We start from the raw sequence: 19407 nt of genomic DNA on the forward strand, positions 1-19407 counted from the left end.
AGGCGCTGAGTACCCAAAATATACTTGCACAACTCTTGAACGTAAACAGCAGCATATAAAAGAGACGACCCTCTGAAAATGAGGACAACCTGCTCGTAACCACCATGATCCTTTTGAATTTCTCGTAATGACTGCTACTACCATGCTCAGAGTCCATCTCGACTACCCAGGTTTTCCTATACCTTCGCTGTGATTCAAGTCTCTCTTAGACAGACGGACGATACATAGGTATTGACGGTGGGGGTGGATGGTATGTTCGGCTGGTAAATAGTGTCCTTTTGCATTCATCTAACACTTGTCGAACAGCGCACCTACGCTGAAGAGGATTCGATTACTGCACTGCCGCCGCACCAAGGTTTTTTTTCAAGAGTGTCGAGCCTCGAATTTCCACTAACAATTAGAGGAGAGAACGAGATTCGGCGGGTTTGGTTCGGCAATCGGTATTTCGGCGCCTAAATATGGAATGCCGAAACAGCCGATGACTCCTGGATGAAGGGGCTTTCCTCGTGCTCCGTCCACTGTCCAGCTGTATACCTCACCTTGGTGCGCTGAGCTCACATATAACTTCTCATCTTCGTGCAAGCATGACTAGTAGCTGTGCAGAATTATGCACCGCCGGCCACTACTTGTGTACATTTGCGAAACGCCATACCAGCCATGAAAGCCAGCAATGCCTAGGACGCGTATCCAAATCATCGCACCAGTCCTGAGGACCTCTGGCTTTAGGCATCAAATTAATGAAACACCAAGTACCTGCTCTGAGCAATGAGTGTCATTTCCGCGTCGTTCACCGCACGGTCGTCGGTCACAGTTCCTCTTATAAACACCTTCCTTACTGGAGGGTGTCGTCTACACTCAAACCTCACGCGAAAAGGACGCGTCGCTGGGATCTGTTTCAATTCCGTTCCCATTTGGAACCGTCTCAGGCTTTCTCTTCCGTGTTTCGGGAACACATATCTTCAGCTCTATCCAGGAACCACTTCACGGTTTCCCCCGCCTGCAAGGTCGACTGCATCTCAATTACATACTTATTCCAAAAGGTAGACTGTGCGGTCGGGTTTAGTTCTATATGTGGACTCGGAAATACCGAAAGGACATTCATTTCAGGTGAACACCTCGGCTTCAAAGCGGAGACAACTTGCTCCGAGACTTCGCGGATTCGTTTGTCACAACTTGATGTCTTTCCTTCTTCCCGTGAACATCGATTCCCATCTCTATACCGCTGACGGTATCAGCAAATCAACGATGGATTGAACAGCATCTGTGGACGGCGACCGACACAATCGCATATGTAGCGCATGCTGCATGGGTACTTTTATCTTGACACTCGCCAATAGGAAGGAACATGTCACGAAGCAGCACCCTGGAACGAAGCCCAGACCTCATTGGAGTAGCCACCATTCAACTTCACAGTCGCGCAGCTGCAATGTGCCTCCGTCGTTGATCACGATAACTCATAAACGTGTATTCGGCGCGTTCGCAAGCAAGCCTCAGTTTTAAACTCTGATGTTTCTGGTTTCGTACCCGGGTGCGCACCCTTTTAATACGGGTGTTCCGAAGGGAGAGATAAATCCTCCAGTTCGAGCTATTACCCTAACCTATCTCCCACATGTCGGTCCTAGACGCATTCAAGCTCAAGCCGTATGACCTCGAACCTGTGTACGCGGCTTGGGAGAACCCGCCTATGTTCTATGGCGATGGGAGGAACGAGTCGGTCGACGATTGGCTGAAGAAAGTCAAAAATGGGTGCCAGGAGAGGAACGTTCCGAAGGAATGCTGGCACAGGGTTGCGCAGAAATACATGGGCGAGAAAGCGAAGACAAGGTGAGTCTTGTATGGTCTCCGACTCGGGGCGGGCGGTGAAGGCTGATGGCGCGATGACCAGGTTGGACGAACTCAAGGTCGTCATGCGCAAAGTGCATGGAGGAAATTATCGCTGGAATTGGGAGAAGTTCAAGATCGCTATGAGGAATCTGGAATGTGAGTGATTTCTCGTAGATTTGGCGAGGTAACTTACGTCCACTCTAGGGCATATCGATGCTACAGCGACGACGACGGTAAAAGTACAGGCAAAGTCGTCAGGGCATTGGTGGACAATACGGAAGAAGGACGAGCCAGAAACTCCGATAACTGAGGAACCAGTGAACGATCTCCAGATATCGAAGAAGGAGAAGGAAGGGAAGAAAGAGCGACCTCCAGTGCTAGCCAGTGCGAAATCGGGGTCGGGCGATTTCTTCAGGCCATTACGGCGAGCGTCGACGACGGACGCGTTAAAACTACAGGTAGAGAAGACTAAACTGGACACTTCGCTGGTCTGCCCTTCGCCAACACGCTCGTCGACGACGGATCAAAGTAAGTTTCCATCGTTTCTTATGCACGGATTGCTGATGTATCGCTTAGCGGTAACGACGGTGGCCAGCGCCCCGGTCTGGTTGCTCAATGCGTGCAATGCGCTAGATTTCTTGACTAGTGAACATCCCAAGGTGATGAGCACGATAAGCGCTATACTTATAACGGCTGGGAGTTTACCGGCTATTCCCGCTGTCGCTGCGGGTGCTGGTGGCGCCGTGTTGGCTTCTGGAGCTGCGCAGGCTGTTGGTGCTATTGCCGTCGGACTTGGAAGCTGGCTGAGAGCTCAGCAGGATGGGAATTCGAGTCATAGCCCGAGTACTACGAGTTCGGTGAAGGAAGTGTCATGATTATACACATGTACGGTTCGAACTTCGCTTTCGTACAGTAGATGCCGTCCTTTTCTTTTCGCATTCCTTGTAATGTCAACTTTGGTAGAAGTTTGTATCTAAGGACTACCTTACGATGGATACAGAAATTGTACTTCAATTGCTCCTGCGAACGAGACATAGACGTCAAATTTTCCATCTTCGTTCAGCAGCAGCTCGTAAGTGAAATAGGTGGAGATCAAATTGCATACTCCAAAATCACTGGTACATAAATTTTCGCTTCACATCCTCCGAAACCCGGTAGGAGAACTTTAAGGTGCCTCTTGTGGCTGTCACCTATGTGACTGAAAAGAGATTAGCCTGTGAAGACCTTGAGATCGATAGCCGACCTTCGACGAAGAGAATCCCCGGGCCTGTAATCAATCCTCCGATCTCCTTGTGGTCTGGGGATTTGATAAATCCGTGTTCGCTAGTCTGATATATATACTGCAGCGCCCTGGGATCAGATACCAGAAAGCGATCTTCCTGGATAGCACCGTTAGTTAACAATTACACACACACTTTACCGAGGATAACTTACACCCAAGGGTGCCCGGACTCGAACGATATATCGCCATACATGGCTTTCCATTTGAAGTCGAACTCGGCGTAAGATAAGACCACAGCAACAATTAGCAGATAAGTATAGATTCACTTCTGCTGCTTAGCCTCTAAGGAGTTCCGACAGGTTTCCTGCATTGGCGAACGTGAACAAGGATGAGAGGCCTTGTGTGGAATATATAGCAATTCTAAAGCCTATCAATTAGCGATCACTGGGAGGAAACGACAGAAGAAAGGTCTTGCGACGTTATGATAGTCCTGAACGCTCAGCCATGATATAGAACTGGCCACTGTGGATGACAACCATTCCGACGTTAGGGTTTTTGTACGGGACTCCGGGATAAATGAAGACGCTGTTAGTGCAACTCAGAGTTAGTTAAACAGCAGAGCTAAAAATATGAAGCCACTCACGAGATATAAGGAGTGGAATGGTGAAATGGTGAAATGGTGAAACCGAAGAAGCATAAGAGCTCTTCTGTATTTCCGAGTCCTTCGTTCTTGTTCTCGACAAATATTTACCCCCGTTGCCATCAAAACTGGAGATAGAATATTTCGACGTCAGATACGTTTACAGATAAGTAGTAAGCGCTAGTAATCCTTTCTTACAGTCCAGGGCAAAGTTGACATGGTCGGGGGCGGTGGCAAACGTAATTATTGTCGGAGTTCTTTGAATACGAATGGTACCGAATTGCAACAGACTACCGATGGAAATATCTGAGTCAAACGAAGTTGAGGCGAAGCAAGCCAGGTCTTTTGCTTTCGCGCAGTCCGCCCCCCAGTTTGGTGGCACAGAACTAGAAATTGAACGCTGATGTGAACGTTTACAGAAGTGAAAAACTAACAGTAGCATTGACGCCTGAAATATATAGTCCCAGTCGAAGTCTCCAAGAACCTATCAGCGCGTAGAGGCCAGCGACGTCAAACAAGATATGACACAAGTTATCCCTCCTGTGAGAGTCAGAAGTTCTCCGTCAGCATTTCAAGCATGTTATTTGATAAAACCAGGATCGAAAAGTCCTAAACTGGAACAGATTTCGGCACAATGAATATATACCGGAGGCGAAATGTTAGAGCTAGGTTGAAATTTGGCGAGTCCGATTTCGACGGCAGCAGATGTAGTAGCCGGCGCGGGCCGCGATCCGAACCTTTCCAATTCAGCCTGTCGATGCTGTCGAAGGCTTCTTGCAACCGTTTGTTGAGACGTCGGTGGGGGTTGGGGTCTGGGTTGAGCTTTCTTTGATGGTTCATCATCATAGACTGATAATGAAGCAGGACCTGTCGAGGGAATGTCCATCTCGGGGCACGACGCCTTTGTGGCAGCCTTACGGGACTATTACGTTGTCGACCGCCTGTGAGTGGGTCGTCGTAAGCTATTTCGGAAGCCTTTTCTACGACGGCCACGAGAAAACAGCCACCAGCATCCTCTGAAAACGAGTCCGATACTCTAGGGCTTGGAAAGAAGGAGAGTACGTGCCGAAACCGATGCTCCTCCAGAAGAATTGATTTTTCCATCTTCATCCAAGAGCTGCAGCTCGTAAGACAGATCATCAGCGAATCAGGATCAAATTTCACTCTATAAGGTCACTACTAGCGGGAGGCTATTGCTACTCTCAAAGGCAGTTGCGAACCCTTCTCCACCTCTCCTTCCACAGTCGGCGTCATGACAGAGCAAGCCTCCCTCCGAACCCGTTCAGCTTCGGTAGTCATAGAAAATTCAAAGTTATTGATAACCTCGATTAAAAAGGCGTGGAGTTCGAGGACCCTATGAAATTGGGAGTTAGTATATGAAGAAGTCGCACACGATGAGATACTCCATACGCGAATCTCCAGCCAATGCACGACATCGATCCTCCAGCAAAGCTGAATCTGAGACAACATAACGTCAGCAATTGGCAGTTCTCGTGGACCTTAACTGTAACATACAGATTCCCGTAGACACCGATAGATACTTCCTTGTTCGTATTTTTCCGGAACCATCGTTCAGGATTGAAAGCGTGAGCATCTTCTCCCCAGATTTCCTTGTTCCTTTTCATCACGCAGAATCAGCGGAGGGTCACAATGCGCGTCATATGGCGTATTCTTACTTGTTATATCCAGCGACAGAAGCAAGGATGAACGTTCCTTTCGGTATCGGCACCTCTTGCACTACTTTTCCTGTTGTCAGTGTCACGGGCTTGCTCAAAGGAAGCACATCATCCCGAGCCGCGACACGTGCGATGTTGTAGACAACTGGATGGAATCGAAGTACTTCCTACAATGAGATGAGCCCGAGAGAATGCGAGAAAGTGTTGGACCCTGACCTTCACCACAGCAGTCAAATATGCCATGCTATCCAAGTCCTGCACGGTGAATTCTGTATCACCACGGTCAAAAATCAATCGCTCCTTCGCCCTGATCTCCGCTCTCAGTCGTTCTTGGACTTCGGGGCGCTTTGAAAGTTCAAGAAGAGTCCAAGAAAAAGCATTAGCGGTTGTTTCATGGCCAGCGAGAATGATGGTGCTGTTATCAATGGAATGAATAATGAACTATTAATTGAAGGAATACACTTACTTCATTTGAGCAAGCAATTCTTCATCGTCTAATTGAGTTTTCGGATTTTCCGAGACATTTGCTTTCACTACCATCCGTGCGAGTTAGTTTCATAGCGAACGGGCGGATGACGAAAGGGGTTCAGACCTAGTAAACTCATGATATCCCTGCTCGATTCTCCGGTCACAAGGGCTCGTTTTTTCTCATTCAATAACTTCTTTGCGACTTGGGTGGATAGCTCGTTCGTCATTCGGACGTGCTTTAATCGCTGAACAGGTGCATTTTCAGCAAGGTATCGTAGAAGCCGCTGCGGTATCCTTTCCATCATATGCAGTAACAGGCTACTGTTGTCCGTTTGTATGGTGAAAGTGTCAAAGCTGAAAAATGTCAGGTACGTATACAATATAAGAGGGTTCGAGCAGCTTACAGGAGGTTTGTATATGCGGTGGTAAGCGGATTGGTCGAGTCATCGAGGGCGCCAAACTGGTAATCAAAGGCGGCTGGACAGATGATTTGTTGGGAGTATTCAGTGCGCGACTGTGCGAATGGCGTACCTTCACCTATCGCGTCCAATGTTGCACGCGATACCCACGAAGGAATATCAAGAATGACGGACTGGTTGTCAGAGGTGGAGATCAACTCTTTCCACTTTGACGCCATCTTTGAGTGGTCAGAGGACTTGGTACGTCGACTTGAAGCATGGGGGAAATTTTTCACCTTGTTAGCATATTTGAAAAACACTGGTACATAAAACTTGGCTTCGGGACCTCCGAAACCCGGTAGGAGAACTTTACGGTGTCTCTTGTGGTCGTCACCTGTGTACACGAGAAATTAGCGTGGGAAGACCTTGATTCATAAATAATGTCAGACCCTCGGCGAAGAGAATTCCAGGTCCTGTCATCAACCTTCCGAGGGCCTTACGTCCTGGGGGTTTGATAAACCTGTAGCCACTAGTGTGATATATATACTGCAGCGCCTTGGGATCAAGGACAAGAAGACGATCTTCCTGCACGTCCATGAGTGAACAGTTTGACAGATACCGCACGTAGTGTAACTTACCCCCAAATGTCCCTGGACGCGAATGATATCGCCATACATCGCTTGCCATTTGAAGTCTACCTGAACACGGTAAAATGAAATTACGGCAATAACTTTCAGCAAAGAGATATAGATTTACGTCTGATGCTTGGCCTCTGAGAAGTTCCAGCAGGTTTCCTGCATTTGCGAACGATGAGGTGAAGAATGGGAGGATATGGGAGTTTAAATCATACCATAGAGGAAGGACTTCGATTGCGGCCCAGGAATATTAGCAAGTGAGATGCGAGTAAGGCGCTTGTACACAAGATATACAGTACTGAGCAGGAAAAGAGACCATAACGCAACAAGGAAGGCCATGATTCTGGGTAGCCTGAACATCCATTGGTGAAATATATAGCAGTTCTGAAGCCTACAAAAATACCACTGATTGCGGGCCCAAATCGGGAAGGAAGGTCCTATGGATGCTCAGTCATAGAATTAGTACCTGCCAAGAGTCCGAGTCTAGGACTGATTGGTTGCAGAAATAAAGTCGCTTCGGCAATTAAGAGTTACATATCTAGTAGATTTGGGGTCGAAATGCATACAAGTCTCCTTTTAGTTCCCGTATTGCAATCAAGCCTTCAGTACAGACCTGGATGTCAGAGAAAAGGCGTAAGCGGGGGGCGATAATTCTTTCCGGGGTTCGAACTTCTGCTCGTGGCCAGGCAAAGGTGAAGTTCTATCAATAAGAATGAAGCCGCAGTGGAACTTACGAGTTCGATAAGGCCGAAATTGATCCTATCCGAAGCTTGACCGGTTTCTCCATTGCAGCCCGTACCCATACAATTGAACTAACCAAAACTATTCTGACTTAGTCTCGTAAACCTGAGTCCACGATCCGTATGAAGGTAAGAATGTAGAGTCTGTATTCTGATCGGGAGGGGGGGGAGCGGTATTGGTGTTGTTACTGGCACAAGATCCCAATCATCAACGGCCGGGTCCAGAGCCGTGGCATGGCAAGCCATGTGCTGTGGCCATACTGTTGTATGGTACTATCTTTTAGAAAGACAGGGAGCATCTGATTGTTACCACCAGCAGGTCCATTTTATACTCTTTTTCCAATCTCATTCCAGTGATGCTTTGAGTTTGCCTCTGACATGTTCTCCTCCTTGCTCATCTCAGAATCATGTATAAAATGCATGAAAGCAAGTATATTTGGTTGTGTGACTACAACATGAGACCAAGAGAACACCTGCTTATAAATGAAGAGGTTCTGAACTCTTTATATACATGCTGAAATAGGTATTCTGAACATTAGGCCTTTATATTGACACTTAAATAATTAAGCCTCCTTGATAAGTATTAAGGGCTTAACTTGGATTGAGCCTTAATAACCTCAATATCCAACACTAGTTGCATACATCTCATAGAGTACAGGTCCATCATGGGATACATTGAAGTATGATGTAAAGGAACATTGATTATAAGGACAAAAGATATGCAGACACTGAAAGAGAAGAAATATATCAAATATGTACTTCACAAAGGAGCACAAGATAACTGGGGGCACAATAGATTCAAATTGTTGCATCCATCACAGTACAGCAAAACATGGATTTCATCTTTGATGTTGGATTGACAATAATGGTGCAAGTGCTCAGAGCAAGAAACAACAGGATGTTGTTGTTCTGCCCATCTCAGGACCTTGACTGCTAGCATAGGCTATGGGAGGATGCTAAGAGATACACTAATGCTTTTCAATGTACAGGAATGGGAAGTAAAAGATGGAAGTGGAATGTGCAGATCTTGGCTTTTGTGAGATGATTGTTATGGGAATGTCCAGCAGTAGGAGGAGAAGCCTTTGGAGACATCACCATAAAGGCAGGAATATCACTCAGGTGAGTCTGCTCAACTGCATCAAGAATGCAGTCAATAAATGTAAGAGATGACCACTTGGAAAGTGTTGGAAATTCTGGGTGTTGTGCAGGGTAGACTCCAAGCTGGTAAGGCCAGATGGTATGAACTTGTTATTCTACAGCTCCTGCAGAGCTTGTATTTATACTCTCCAGGCTTATATCTAGAATTTACTACAACTTTCTCTTTCTCTTGAGCTTACTCATCAACTCTCAGCATGATGCCGGATTGCCCTTTCTAGAACTTTCCAGCAAAATCCCAACACCTCCCAAAGCAGATACCGGTGGAGACGCAGCTTGTTTATGAGATCAGATATGATCCCCGACGCCACTTTTCCGTTCAACGCCAAATTCGGCATCCGGGGCGCACACATCCAAACTTGGAATCTGTGCTCACCAAAGACGTCGTGTCGTCCCTCTCTCTTGCTCTATGTGCTTGGGGTGTCCCCAGAGACATAGATTTATGATTCAGGAGTATAATATGATGGTATTCTTTAAGAATTCGTTTCATCCACTCTGGAGAATTAACAGAAGGAATATTGTGGGTATTAGAGAGTGTGGTAGGTGTAGAACCCTGCGAAGGCATAGAATATTACATAAATAACGAGAAATGAGGGAGTATTATTTAAGTGCTTTAAATGTCAAGATGGTAGAGGAAGTCAGTCGCCGTCCATCATGAGGCGCACACAGGATGCCGGCTTCAGCAACCATATATTTTTAAGTGGCGATCATACCCCCCGCCCCGGTCCCTCGATTAAGTTTTAGACTATATCCGAATCAAATTTAGCGCTATCCGAAGCTTTACCAGTTCTCCCACGATTAGAGCGCGCCCGCATAACTGCTTTTGGACCGGGAATGACAGCGATATCGCACTAGTACGACGTCCTATGCCCCCAATAACATTGGATGGACCGTGTCACTGACGTGTGCCCACGAAAACGTTGGTTTATTATCCACGAAGTGGCCTGTACCAGCATTTAGAGCACGATGATTCGTCAGCTCATCGACTGCTGCTTCTCCAGTACCCTGGGTCATCATCTTTGGGCCCGATTATTCTGGAAAGATGACACTCTCGTACCTCCGGAAACTCAGCCAGGGTATTCCGATCATTCCTACCGTTGGATATACTGTGGAGACTGTAGATATATCTTTTACCGGTCGACACCGTCGAAAGCTTACTTGCTGGGAACTGCCTGCGGTTTTCATGACGTCTACCCTATGCCGGGACTGTGTTCTGAGACATCGGCGGGGGACTAGTATATGGGTTGTGGATAGCACCGATAGGAAACGAAATGATGACAGCATCGAGACCTTCAGAAGCCTGGTCTGGTGCCCTCCCTGTTCTCGTTTAAGTAAATACTTGTTCTTTCAGTTGTAATGATCATAGTCTGGCAACGAAGAAGGACCTGGCGATATGGACGAGGTCTGGGTCAAGTTTGCGGGAGCCATCTAGAGGCACAACGCTTTTGTATTCGTCGCAGCCTTGGTTCAGCCAAACGTGACTGCTGCGTTAACCACTGCCTTTGAGTGGTTCGTTGCGGGCCATTGAAGTATTTTCTATGATGTCCTTGAGAAAACGGCCGCCAGTAACGCCAGGAAACTTCGACTCTCTATTGATTGATAAGAAATTACACGCGTGGCTTGCACGTAACGAAACCGACGCTCCTCCTCAGCCCAGTTCCTTTTGGCTAAGCTTTCCACATGGGATCATTACACCCATATTCGTGTCATTATAATCACCTCTGATTGTCAGAAAGGTCGTTCTACTGCGCTTCTTACTTTCAGTGACGTTCTTACTGTCTTCATAGCCCAGAGCACGATTGCCAATGTCACATATACCATGTACAATCGGCCCCTCTATCAATCCTGTATCAATAAAAGGCCTCGTCGCGAAAGCCTTAGATTTGAAAGCTATGTTGTCCTTCTGTTTTTTTTTTTTCATTAATGAGAGTACCGTATGTCGTCTACAAACCTTGTGTTATTTCTTTGATGCTTGGTCAGAAAGCCTGTGTAATGCCTCTTGGGAGATGCTGATGGGAAGCATGGGATGACAAGCTGATTTCAACAGCAGAAGCTACGCACATAGCCTCGAACAACAATGCTGGGATATGCTGTTGGGCACAATGACACGTTGCAGAACGATAATTCTATTTTTTGGGCGTGCATTGCCCCACACATACCGTAATTAATCAATATCAATAAACTCTGCACATCTGGCAGGTAATCAGAGGAATACATATATTGAAATCTGGCAGTATTCGTTCTAATGATATGCTTTGATTTCAAGGGCCAGCTACTGTGCTTCTTGACCGTATGCTATTGGAATAGACGCGTCCTGTAAGGCCCTGTATCGCCTTCACTGTGAGAGATGGCGTAGAAGGCTATAGAAACATCCAGAAGGGTACAGAATCCAAAAATAGCAGTCAAATTGGCTTGTCACCGGCATTCGTCACACCCTTACCTCTGCTAGATTTTTTCTTCTCTGTACGACCACGACCCACTAATTCTCTATCGTAATCGCATCTTATATCCATCATGGCCGTTGTTGGTGTTGATTTTGGCTGTCTGCATAGCAAGGTGCGTTCCCTCGACCATCGCATACGAGATCGATTTTTTTCTGATATTCCAAAGATTGGTGTGGCCAGGCATCGAGGCATCGATATCATTACGAATGAAGTGTCGAATCGTGCAACACCGTGCGTAGCTATACTTTAAACAACACCGAGGATACTGATCCGGGTTCTTGCAGGTCCTTGGTTGCATTCGGTCCTAAACAGCGTTCCATTGGCGAGGCTGCCAAAACGCAGGAGACTTCAAATTTTAGAAACACCATCGGCTCTCTGAAGCGGCTTGTTGGCCGGACGTTGAATGATACAGATGTTCAGGATATCGAGAAAAAATTTATCAATGCATCCTTGGTCGACGTCCAGGGTTCTGTTGGTGTCGATGTATGCCGCATTTCCGTCTTATTTTTTTTTTCTTGCCTTGCTCATGTTTTATAGGTGAGATATCTCGGAGAGAAACAATCCTTCTCAGCTACCCAGCTCGTCGGCATGTATCTCGCCAAACTTCGTGATATTGCTGCCAACGAGCTCAAGACGGGTGTCACCGACATTGTCATCGCTGTGCCGGGATGGTACACTGACATTCAGCGTCGTGCTGTTCTTGATGCTGCAGCTATCGCTGGTCTCAACGTTCTCCGACTCATCAACGATGCTACCGCTGCCGCCCTGGGCTACGGTATCACCAAATCCGACCTCCCAGAGTCCGACTCACCCCGTAACGTCGTCTTTGTTGACGTCGGACACTCCAGCTTGTCCGTGGCCGTTGTAGCCTTTTCAAAAGGCCAGCTCACCGTCAAGAGCACTGCTTACGACCGTAATCTCGGGGGTAGAGACATCGACTACGCCCTAGTAAAGCACTTTTCGGAAGAGTTCAAGGGAAAGTACAAGATTGACGTCATGTCAAACCCTAAAGCTACTTTCCGTCTCGCCGCGGGATGCGAACGCCTGAAAAAGGTGCTCTCTGCTAATCATGAGGCGCCTCTCAACATAGAATCTATCATGAACGACATTGACGCCTCCTCGAAGCTGACCCGCGAAGAGTATGAAGCCCTTATCGCCAGTGTCCTCGATCGCATCTCTACACCGCTCGAAAACGCTCTCAAGGAATCGGAACTCACTCTTGACCAGATCGATGCAGTCGAACTCATTGGTGGATCCACGCGTATTCCTGCCGTCCGGGCTCGCATTCAATCTGCTTTCCTCGGAAAGGCCCTCTCCACCACCCTTAACCAGGATGAGGCCGTTGCGCGCGGTGCCACCTTTGCCTGTGCTATGCTTTCCCCCGTCTTCCGTGTCCGTGATTTCCGTTTCACGGATATCGCCACGTATCCTATCAAAACGGTTTGGGAAGCATCGCCTGACTCGCCTGAGGAGGATACCGAGCTTCTGGTCTTCCCCCGCGGTAATGCGCTTCCTTCATCAAAGATTCTGTCGTTCTACAAGAAGGAGCCATTCACTGTTGAGGCTATGTATGACGAACCTTCTCTGTTGCCTGGCAGCATTAACCCTTGGGTTGCCAAGTTCACAGCCAAGGAGATTCCTGCAGTCAGCAACAGTGATACTCCCGTGAAGGTCAAGACGAGGTTGAATTCGAACGGTCTTATGTCGTTCGAGGCTGCGTTCGTTGACGAGATTGTAGAGAAGGAAGAAGATATGGATGTTGATGCTCCTCCCGATGCTCCTCCCAAAAAGAAGAAGGTCAAGCACGACGTTCCGTTTGTTTCCGGCACGTCTAGCTTGGACAAGAGTCTTGTAGAATCCTTGAAAGAGCAAGAGGCGCAGATGCACGCCAGCGACAAGCTTGTGATGGATACTGAGGTACGTGTGCCCTAATGATGTGTCGTTGGCGCAGACTGACTCATTTCTTCCAGGATCGCAAAAACGCCCTCGAAGAGTATGTCTATGACACCCGTGGCAAGCTCGATGATCGATACGCTCCGTTTGTGAAGCCTGAAGAAAAGGAGAAGCTCCTTGCCGCTCTCCAAGATGCAGAAGATTGGCTCTACTCCGAAGAAGGCGAAGACGCGACCAAATCAGCTTACGTCACTCGCCTGGATGCCCTTAAAGTCCTCGGTGACCCCATCACCTTCCGCTGGCGCGAATCTGAGGAGCGCGTCCGAGCCATCACCCAACTCCGCGAAACCCTCAACAGTTACATGTCCCAAGCCACCTCCACTGACGACAAATTCTCCCATATCGAAGAGAAAGACAAGCAATCCGTCGTGGAGAAGGTCGCGACTGTGCAAAAGTGGCTTGAGGATCAGATCATCAGGCAGACGGAGCGTGCGAAGAACGTGGACCCTGTGTTGACGAGTGCTGAGATATCGAAGAAAAGGGATGAGGTTATCTACTTTGCGACGCCGATCTTGACGAAGCCTAAGCCTAAGCCGCCGGTGGTTCCTAGCAGCGGGACTGGGACGCCCAGGAGTGGGAATGAGACGCCGGCGGAGGAACCTCCCAAGAAGGAGGAGCCTAATGGGCCTTCAGAGATGGATGTAGACTAATGAATGAAATCTGTGTGTAGGGATACTTGATTGTAGTTAGTCGTGCTGTATGTTTTGTATAGACAAAAAACATTTCCATCGTTTCGACGGGCCGAGGTTAGCCGCGTGTCTTGGTCTGCCGTGGTCTAGCTTTGATTCTTCTGTTTTCGTCGTCGTTCCGGTAAGCGGGCCGAGAGTTGGACTTGTAATAGTAACTCATCTTCAACTTCTCCGCGTTCTTTCTCTCACAGCCAGCCTTGGCACTCCCACAGACACTCCTGCATTTCTCAGGCTGTCATTTAAACTTTCTGTCAATCTAAGCCACTGTACAGCATTCCGAGACTGTAAGTAATTGAAAGATATACCCGGGCTTGAGGCCTGAACGTCACTTGAACAAGGTTTGAATAGTACTAGTAAGAGGCGCCCTACTACTGCCAGTGCGGTTGTTCTCAAACTATCACCAGGTCTATAGGTATCCGCAGTAGACGGTACAATTCAGCTCAAACCTCGCAAACGTCATGTATCGCTAAAAAGTTGCAAATGACCTAAACTGAACAACTCGCGATCCATAGCGAGTCTGTTTTCGCAACGTTAAAGGAATGACTGTCCGGCCGGGAATCTCTTCGACGGGTGCGACGACCCATAGCGAGTCTGTTTTCGCAGCGTTATAAGGAAAGATTGTCCGGCCGGGAATCTCTTCGACGGGTGCGACGACCCATAGCGAGTCCGTTTTCTCAACGTTAAAGGAATGACTGTCCGGCCGGGAATCTCTTCGATGCGGTGATAGGGTGCGAGTGCGAGCGCGTATATATTGTACACAAAATCTTCTTGAACCCTAATCATGGCTTTACTCCTCGCGCTCTCGTCCATCTGTCTGATTTTTCTCGTATACAAACGAGTTAAACGCATCTCAATTGCCAACATTCGTGGGCCACCATGGAAATCTTGGCTCTATGGTACGCTGTGACGTACCACACCTTTTGGCCATTTCTCATCTTTCGACAGGAAACTTTCCTGAACTCTTCAAAGGCGAAGCGGCAGAAGTAAATCGATCAAACTGAACTAGTTCCTATCGAAGTTTTACGCTGCATTTAGGTCGACTTTAAATGGCAAGAGCAGTATGGCGACGTTGTCCGAGTCCGAGCGCCGTTGGGAGTAAGCCGCCTTCTGCTCACTAACTGTCCAGTTGCTGACGCTGGGTGCCGATCTCGTTCTATAGGAAGATCGTCTCCTGGTGTCTGACCCCAAAGCCCTTCAGTACATATATCAAACCAGCGGCTATAGATTCATAAAACCCCCAGGTGGTAAGGAGCTCCGACGGCTGCTCACAGGGACCGGAATTGCCTTTGTCGAAGGTGAGCCGTCAAAATCCACGGTCTTTGCATGCGAATCTGGATCGGTTTGAGCAGGTGAGGACCACAAGAGACATCGCAAAGTTCTCCTACCAGGTTTCGGAGGTCCCGAAGCAAAATTTTATGTACCGGTTTTTTTCACGCAATCCGGAAAGGTAAGCGGTATTTATCTGTGGCGATTCTCCATTGAGATGTGCATTGATTTGAAGATGGCGTCAAAATGGAAGGAGATGATCTCCACGAGTGACGAACAGTGTGCCGTTATCGACGTTCATTCGTGGACGTCCCGTGCGACATTGGATGCCATCGGCGAGGGTGCGTTGCTTAGACTCACACTCACATCTCATTTCCTCTCCCCTCTCAACAAGAGTTTTAGCGGCATTTGATTATCAGTTTGGCGCGCTCGACAACTCGGCCGAACCTCTAACCGTCGCGTACACAAATTTGATGTCAGCCTTCTCAAAAACTTTGACCGAGAGACGATACTCTGACGCTCAAGCCGATTTCCAGGTTTGATACTTTCGCCGTCACTACCGACAACAGTGCCCTATCTATGTGCCTGATGGACCTGTTACCTCAATGGATTGTACGACTTTTCGTTCAGAAGGCGCCAATCAAACGACTGGAGCATCTTAGAACGGCACATGACTTGACCGTTCAGGTCGCGAAGCAGTTGCTGAAGGAGAAATATGAAGCACTTGCCGCGGAAAAACCCAAGAGAGATATCATGAGTTTGTTGGGTGCGCTTTCTTTGTTCAGCTTGCCGGTTTACATGTACTTGATCTTCATAATGGCAGTGAAAGCAAATCTTTCGGAAAATCCAAAGACGCAACTCAGCGTCGAAGAGCTAGTCGGTCAGATGAAGTAGGCGTAATACCTCAACTAGAGCTTCATCGCTGAGACTGAAACTCATAGCACGATCATGTTTGCGGGCCACGAAACGACTGCCACTGCACTCTCCTGGACATTTCTCGAACTCGCGAGACGCCCTGAAGTACAAGACCGGCTAAGGACCCAAATCAGAGAGAAAGAAAGAGCCATTTTTGCTCGTGGTGATACCGAGTTTTCCGTCCAGGACTTGGATAGCATGCCTTATCTGACTGCGGTCGTGAAGGTTAGCTGAGATGATAGGCCTCATTTATGACCTCGGGCTCATTGTTTTGCAGGAGGTGCTTCGATTCCATCCTGTTGTTTTTAATACGGTTAGGCAGGCAGCTCAGGACAACGTAATCCCATTGAGCAAGCCTGTGACTTTGACGACGGGAAAGGTGGTGCAAGAGATAGCAGTACCCAAGGGGACAACCATCATCGCATCGATTGCTGGCTACAATAGGTGGGAGCCGCCTATGATGCGTTGTGGTATTCGCTGATTATACGAAACGGAAAGGCACAAAAGTGTGTGGGGAGAAGATGCACATGTTTTCGATCCCGCTCGGTGGCTCGCGGGAAATACTAATAAGGAGGTACCAATTGGCGTCTACGGGAACTTGTGCGATCTAGCTTCAATTGCAGGCGCAGTACTATGCTGAACATTTTCGCTATAGATTCACGTTTTCTGGAGGACTTAGGTCTTGTATCGGCTGGCGATTTGCGTATGGAGTCTTCGCTGTGTCTCTTTTATTGAACGCTAACTACGGAAATTCATAGTGTCCTCGAACTCCACGCGTTCATTGTAGAGGTCATCAATAACTTTGAGTTTTCGTTGACCAAGGAATCTGAGCGGATTCGGAGGGAGGCTTGTGGTATGATGGCGCCGACGGTGGAAGGGGAGGTGCAGAAAGGTTCTCAGTTGCCATTGAGAGTAACGATTGCGTCTCGCCAATGAACCTTGGATTGTGATTCGTTGACATGAGCATCCTGATAAATATACATCCGAGGCATGCCTACCTGCTGGTCTATCGAAACATTGCTTTTTGTTTCTGTTCCGAAAATATCTGACCACAAGATAGTCCATGTAACACTGTGATGATTGTCTAGCACTCTGGTCAATTGCTTAACGTTGAACGCTAATTCTCATGTCCACGGTTCGCCTAGCCTTTTCGGAGCTACAGTTTTCGCACAATTGTTAGATGTTCGCGAAGTCGGAGACGGCGAGGGAACATAGAGACACATTTGTGCACTTGAAGTAATACTGCCGAATGGAAGGTTCTAGAGGAGATGCAGTACCCACTACTGAGCAAATGGTATTGCTCAGTGGGCCATTCTGCGGCATGCGAGACAATTAAACTCAAAGAAGACATATCAAAGTCAGTTGCATAATCCTTGCACCATTGAGAAAGGAAGACGGCAGTCGTCGTAGCATTCAGTGGCAATGTCGCGATTCGGTCCGGTAACCGAGTATCTCATCCACGTGATCGGATACCTTTAAGTTTTTTTTTTTTGAAAAAATTTCAGTCTCTTGTTCAGTCTGCTTTTTTGTTTGTCGACCTGGGCTTACGGATATCACCATGCATTTCCATGATATTTCAGGGATTGGTATACACGGTAATTCACCGGTGATCACGCAATTCCCGGCACAGGTCTTCACGGAATAGCCTAAGGATGCGGCTGGTCTTATGCGCAGTATCATCAAGCTCAAACACTGCCACCGAAGTCTTATTGGCACTGCCTAAGGAGCATTCGTTTTTACCTGAAAGGGCTTTTTCAGTCCAAATAAAGCAGACTGAGCGTTCGAACCAACCTAGGTGGTCCTTGAAACGTAACTAGTGTCAGCATGTCTGACATCCAACTCTTCTATCTTAGGGTCTATCGGTAACACGGTTCGTTGACAAAAATAAGAATTACTATACAATTCAGCTCAAATGATACAGAACTTGCTGAGTATGTTAAAATGTTTGCGAATGCTTTGCTACCTCGTGACGACCCCCGTATCTACGCGGCCGGACAACTTTCATTACTACGCAAGGCTTTCGTTTCTGTCCGGCAGTGATCGGCTACTAGCATACTCTGATGACTATATATTCTACCCGAAGACATGCGCAAGTACTACTGTATCACTCCTGAACATGGCTTTATTTCTCGCATTGTTGTATCTTTGCCTGCTCTATGCAGTGTATTTGATGTACAAGCAACTCAAACGCGCATCCATTGCCAGTGTTCCTGGGCCTCAATGGAACTCTTGGATCTATGGTACGATTGCCATATTGCGTCTCAAGCTGTTTCTCATGTCGGCGTAGGAAACCTGCCTGAACTTCTCAAAGGCGAAGCAGGAGAAGTAAACTGATGAATTCGAACCAGTGCATTCTGTCGTTCACGCCAGACTTAGATGGACTTCAAATGGCAAGAACAATATGGCGACATCGTCCGAGTACGAGCGGCGTTGGGAGTAAGATACATTTATGTTCAGTAGCTTTCTATTCGCTGACGGTCGATCCCGATTCCTCCTGCAGGAAGATCGCCTCCTGGTGTCCGACCCCAAAGCCCTTCAGTATATATATCAAACTAGTGGCTACAGATTTATCAAATCCCCAGGTCGTAAGGAGCTCGGTCGACTGATGACAGGGATCGGAATTTTCTTCGCCGAAGGTGAGCTATTAAAATATACAATTTTGCATGCTAATCTCGACTGGTTTGAGCAGGTGAGGACCACAAGAGACATCGCAAAGTTCTCCTACCAGGTTTCGGAGGTCCCGAAGCAAAATTTTATGTACCGGTGTTTTTTACGCATGCTGGGAGGGTAAATGTTATTAATTTATACATGCCGTAAAAATCTCTGAACATCCTGTTTATTCGAAGATGACATCAAAGTGGAGGGAGATGATTTCCACAACTGATGAACAGTCCGTCGTTATCGATATTCCTTCGTGGACGTCCCGTGCAACGTTGGATGCCATTGGCGAGGGTACGTTGCTTACAATCACATCTTATTTGGTCCTTCGCCCGACAACAGTTTTAGCGGCATTTGATTATCAGTTTGGGGCCCTCGACGGCTCGGCCAAGCCTCTAACCGTCGCATACACGAATATGTTGTCAGTCTTCTCAACTTTTTTTTTGACTCGAGAGACAATACTCTGATGGTCAATCCACCTTCCAGGTTTGATACTTTCGCCGTCGCTACCGACAATAGCACCCTATCATTATGTCTGATGGAATGGCTGCCTATATGGCTTGTACGACTGTTTGTTGAGAAAGCGCCAATCAAACGACTGAAACATGCGAGAATGGTCCGCGACTTAACTGGTCATGTCGCAAAGCAGTTGTTAAGTGAGAAATATACTGCACTTGCTGAGGGAAACCCAAACAGGGATATCATGAGTTTGCTGGGTGCGTTT

At 47.6% G+C, this 19407-nt stretch overlaps 8 protein-coding genes across 8 annotated transcripts; 6 read left to right on the forward strand and 2 right to left on the reverse strand.

Annotated features, from left to right (window-relative positions):
• The first annotated feature begins 471 nt into the window (after positions 1-471).
• BT62DRAFT_380506 (uncharacterized protein) lies at positions 472-1432 on the forward strand. The gene is made up of 3 exons (XM_043180711.1): positions 472-543; positions 604-1040; positions 1108-1432. Exons 2-3 carry the CDS (start codon positions 738-740, stop codon positions 1252-1254), a joined length of 450 nt encoding a protein of 149 aa, XP_043036150.1. The 5' UTR covers positions 472-543; positions 604-737; the 3' UTR covers positions 1255-1432.
• A 177-nt stretch (positions 1433-1609) lies between these two features.
• BT62DRAFT_905536 (uncharacterized protein) lies at positions 1610-2699 on the forward strand (the record flags this gene model as incomplete). Its single annotated transcript, XM_043183604.1, has 3 exons — positions 1610-1824; positions 1886-1980; positions 2029-2699. The coding sequence occupies 3 exons, from the start codon at positions 1610-1612 to the stop codon at positions 2697-2699; spliced, it is 981 nt and encodes a 326-aa protein (XP_043036151.1).
• Positions 2700-2939: 240 nt separating this feature from the next.
• On the reverse strand, positions 2940-3609 carry BT62DRAFT_935954 (uncharacterized protein). Its single transcript, XM_043187041.1, has 3 exons — positions 3259-3609; positions 3068-3203; positions 2940-3022 (listed from the first exon to the last, which is right to left on the reverse strand). The coding sequence occupies exons 1-3, from the start codon at positions 3307-3309 to the stop codon at positions 3015-3017; spliced, it is 195 nt and encodes a 64-aa protein (XP_043036152.1). The 5' UTR covers positions 3310-3609; the 3' UTR covers positions 2940-3014.
• Positions 3610-4814: 1205 nt separating this feature from the next.
• BT62DRAFT_973619 (cytochrome P450) lies at positions 4815-7303 on the reverse strand. The gene is made up of 14 exons (XM_043189119.1): positions 7079-7303; positions 6985-7022; positions 6867-6926; positions 6678-6813; positions 6525-6622; positions 6362-6467; positions 6235-6307; positions 5955-6184; positions 5829-5895; positions 5579-5777; positions 5363-5529; positions 5202-5303; positions 5097-5144; positions 4815-5040 (listed from the first exon to the last, which is right to left on the reverse strand). The coding sequence occupies exons 1-14, from the start codon at positions 7221-7223 to the stop codon at positions 4866-4868; spliced, it is 1644 nt and encodes a 547-aa protein (XP_043036153.1). The 5' UTR covers positions 7224-7303; the 3' UTR covers positions 4815-4865.
• Positions 7304-9303: 2000 nt separating this feature from the next.
• On the forward strand, positions 9304-10190 carry BT62DRAFT_1079250 (uncharacterized protein; the record flags this gene model as incomplete). The annotated part of the gene is made up of 2 exons (XM_043179466.1): positions 9304-10061; positions 10125-10190. The coding sequence occupies exons 1-2, from the start codon at positions 9801-9803 to the stop codon at positions 10188-10190; spliced, it is 327 nt and encodes a 108-aa protein (XP_043036154.1). The 5' UTR covers positions 9304-9800.
• Positions 10191-11062: 872 nt separating this feature from the next.
• On the forward strand, positions 11063-13848 carry BT62DRAFT_954763 (heat shock protein 70). The gene is made up of 5 exons (XM_043188318.1): positions 11063-11314; positions 11369-11433; positions 11487-11685; positions 11740-13119; positions 13173-13848. Exons 1-5 carry the CDS (start codon positions 11273-11275, stop codon positions 13803-13805), a joined length of 2319 nt encoding a protein of 772 aa, XP_043036155.1. The 5' UTR covers positions 11063-11272; the 3' UTR covers positions 13806-13848.
• Positions 13849-14625: 777 nt separating this feature from the next.
• BT62DRAFT_1010299 (cytochrome P450) lies at positions 14626-16961 on the forward strand (the record flags this gene model as incomplete). Its single annotated transcript, XM_043177634.1, has 14 exons — positions 14626-14740; positions 14790-14827; positions 14880-14939; positions 15004-15139; positions 15194-15291; positions 15346-15451; positions 15513-15585; positions 15647-15876; positions 15934-16000; positions 16052-16250; positions 16303-16469; positions 16524-16625; positions 16681-16728; positions 16784-16961. The coding sequence occupies 14 exons, from the start codon at positions 14626-14628 to the stop codon at positions 16959-16961; spliced, it is 1617 nt and encodes a 538-aa protein (XP_043036156.1).
• A 1180-nt stretch (positions 16962-18141) lies between these two features.
• On the forward strand, positions 18142-19399 carry BT62DRAFT_996573 (cytochrome P450; the record flags this gene model as incomplete). The annotated part of the gene is made up of 7 exons (XM_043190591.1): positions 18142-18265; positions 18313-18461; positions 18526-18661; positions 18715-18812; positions 18872-18977; positions 19026-19104; positions 19170-19399. Coding segments are annotated over exons 2-7 (708 nt in total), but the record flags the coding sequence as incomplete, so codon positions are not given.
• Between the last annotated feature and the right edge of the window lie 8 nt (positions 19400-19407).

This window comes from Guyanagaster necrorhizus (assembly GCF_019112545.1).
Source record: "Guyanagaster necrorhizus MCA 3950 unplaced genomic scaffold BT62scaffold_28, whole genome shotgun sequence".
NCBI lineage: Eukaryota > Fungi > Basidiomycota > Agaricomycetes > Agaricales > Physalacriaceae > Guyanagaster > Guyanagaster necrorhizus.

What these genes read in the sequence shown, in the direction of transcription:
- BT62DRAFT_380506 (XM_043180711.1), top strand. Translation starts at nt 738, where the DNA reads ATGAAACACCAAGTACCTGCTCTGAGCAATGAGTGTCATTTCCGCGTC. An exon ending in TTACATACTTATTCCAAAAG is followed by an intron (nt 1,041 to 1,107) that starts GTAGACTGTGCG and finishes CATTCATTTCAG; the next exon opens with GTGAACACCTCGGCTTCAAA.
- BT62DRAFT_935954 (XM_043187041.1), bottom strand. Translation starts at nt 3,309, where the DNA reads ATGGAAAGCCATGTATGGCGATATATCGTTCGAGTCCGGGCACCCTTG. An exon ending in GAGTCCGGGCACCCTTGGGT is followed by an intron (nt 3,204 to 3,258) that starts GTAAGTTATCCT and finishes GGTGCTATCCAG; the next exon opens with GAAGATCGCTTTCTGGTATC.
- BT62DRAFT_973619 (XM_043189119.1), bottom strand. Translation starts at nt 7,223, where the DNA reads ATGTTCAGGCTACCCAGAATCATGGCCTTCCTTGTTGCGTTATGGTCT. An exon ending in ATCGAAGTCCTTCCTCTATG is followed by an intron (nt 7,023 to 7,078) that starts GTATGATTTAAA and finishes TCGCAAATGCAG; the next exon opens with GAAACCTGCTGGAACTTCTC. An exon ending in GCGTCCAGGGACATTTGGGG is followed by an intron (nt 6,814 to 6,866) that starts GTAAGTTACACT and finishes ATGGACGTGCAG; the next exon opens with GAAGATCGTCTTCTTGTCCT.
- BT62DRAFT_954763 (XM_043188318.1), top strand. Translation starts at nt 11,273, where the DNA reads ATGGCCGTTGTTGGTGTTGATTTTGGCTGTCTGCATAGCAAG. An exon ending in AGGGTTCTGTTGGTGTCGAT is followed by an intron (nt 11,686 to 11,739) that starts GTATGCCGCATT and finishes CATGTTTTATAG; the next exon opens with GTGAGATATCTCGGAGAGAA. An exon ending in AGCTTGTGATGGATACTGAG is followed by an intron (nt 13,120 to 13,172) that starts GTACGTGTGCCC and finishes CATTTCTTCCAG; the next exon opens with GATCGCAAAAACGCCCTCGA.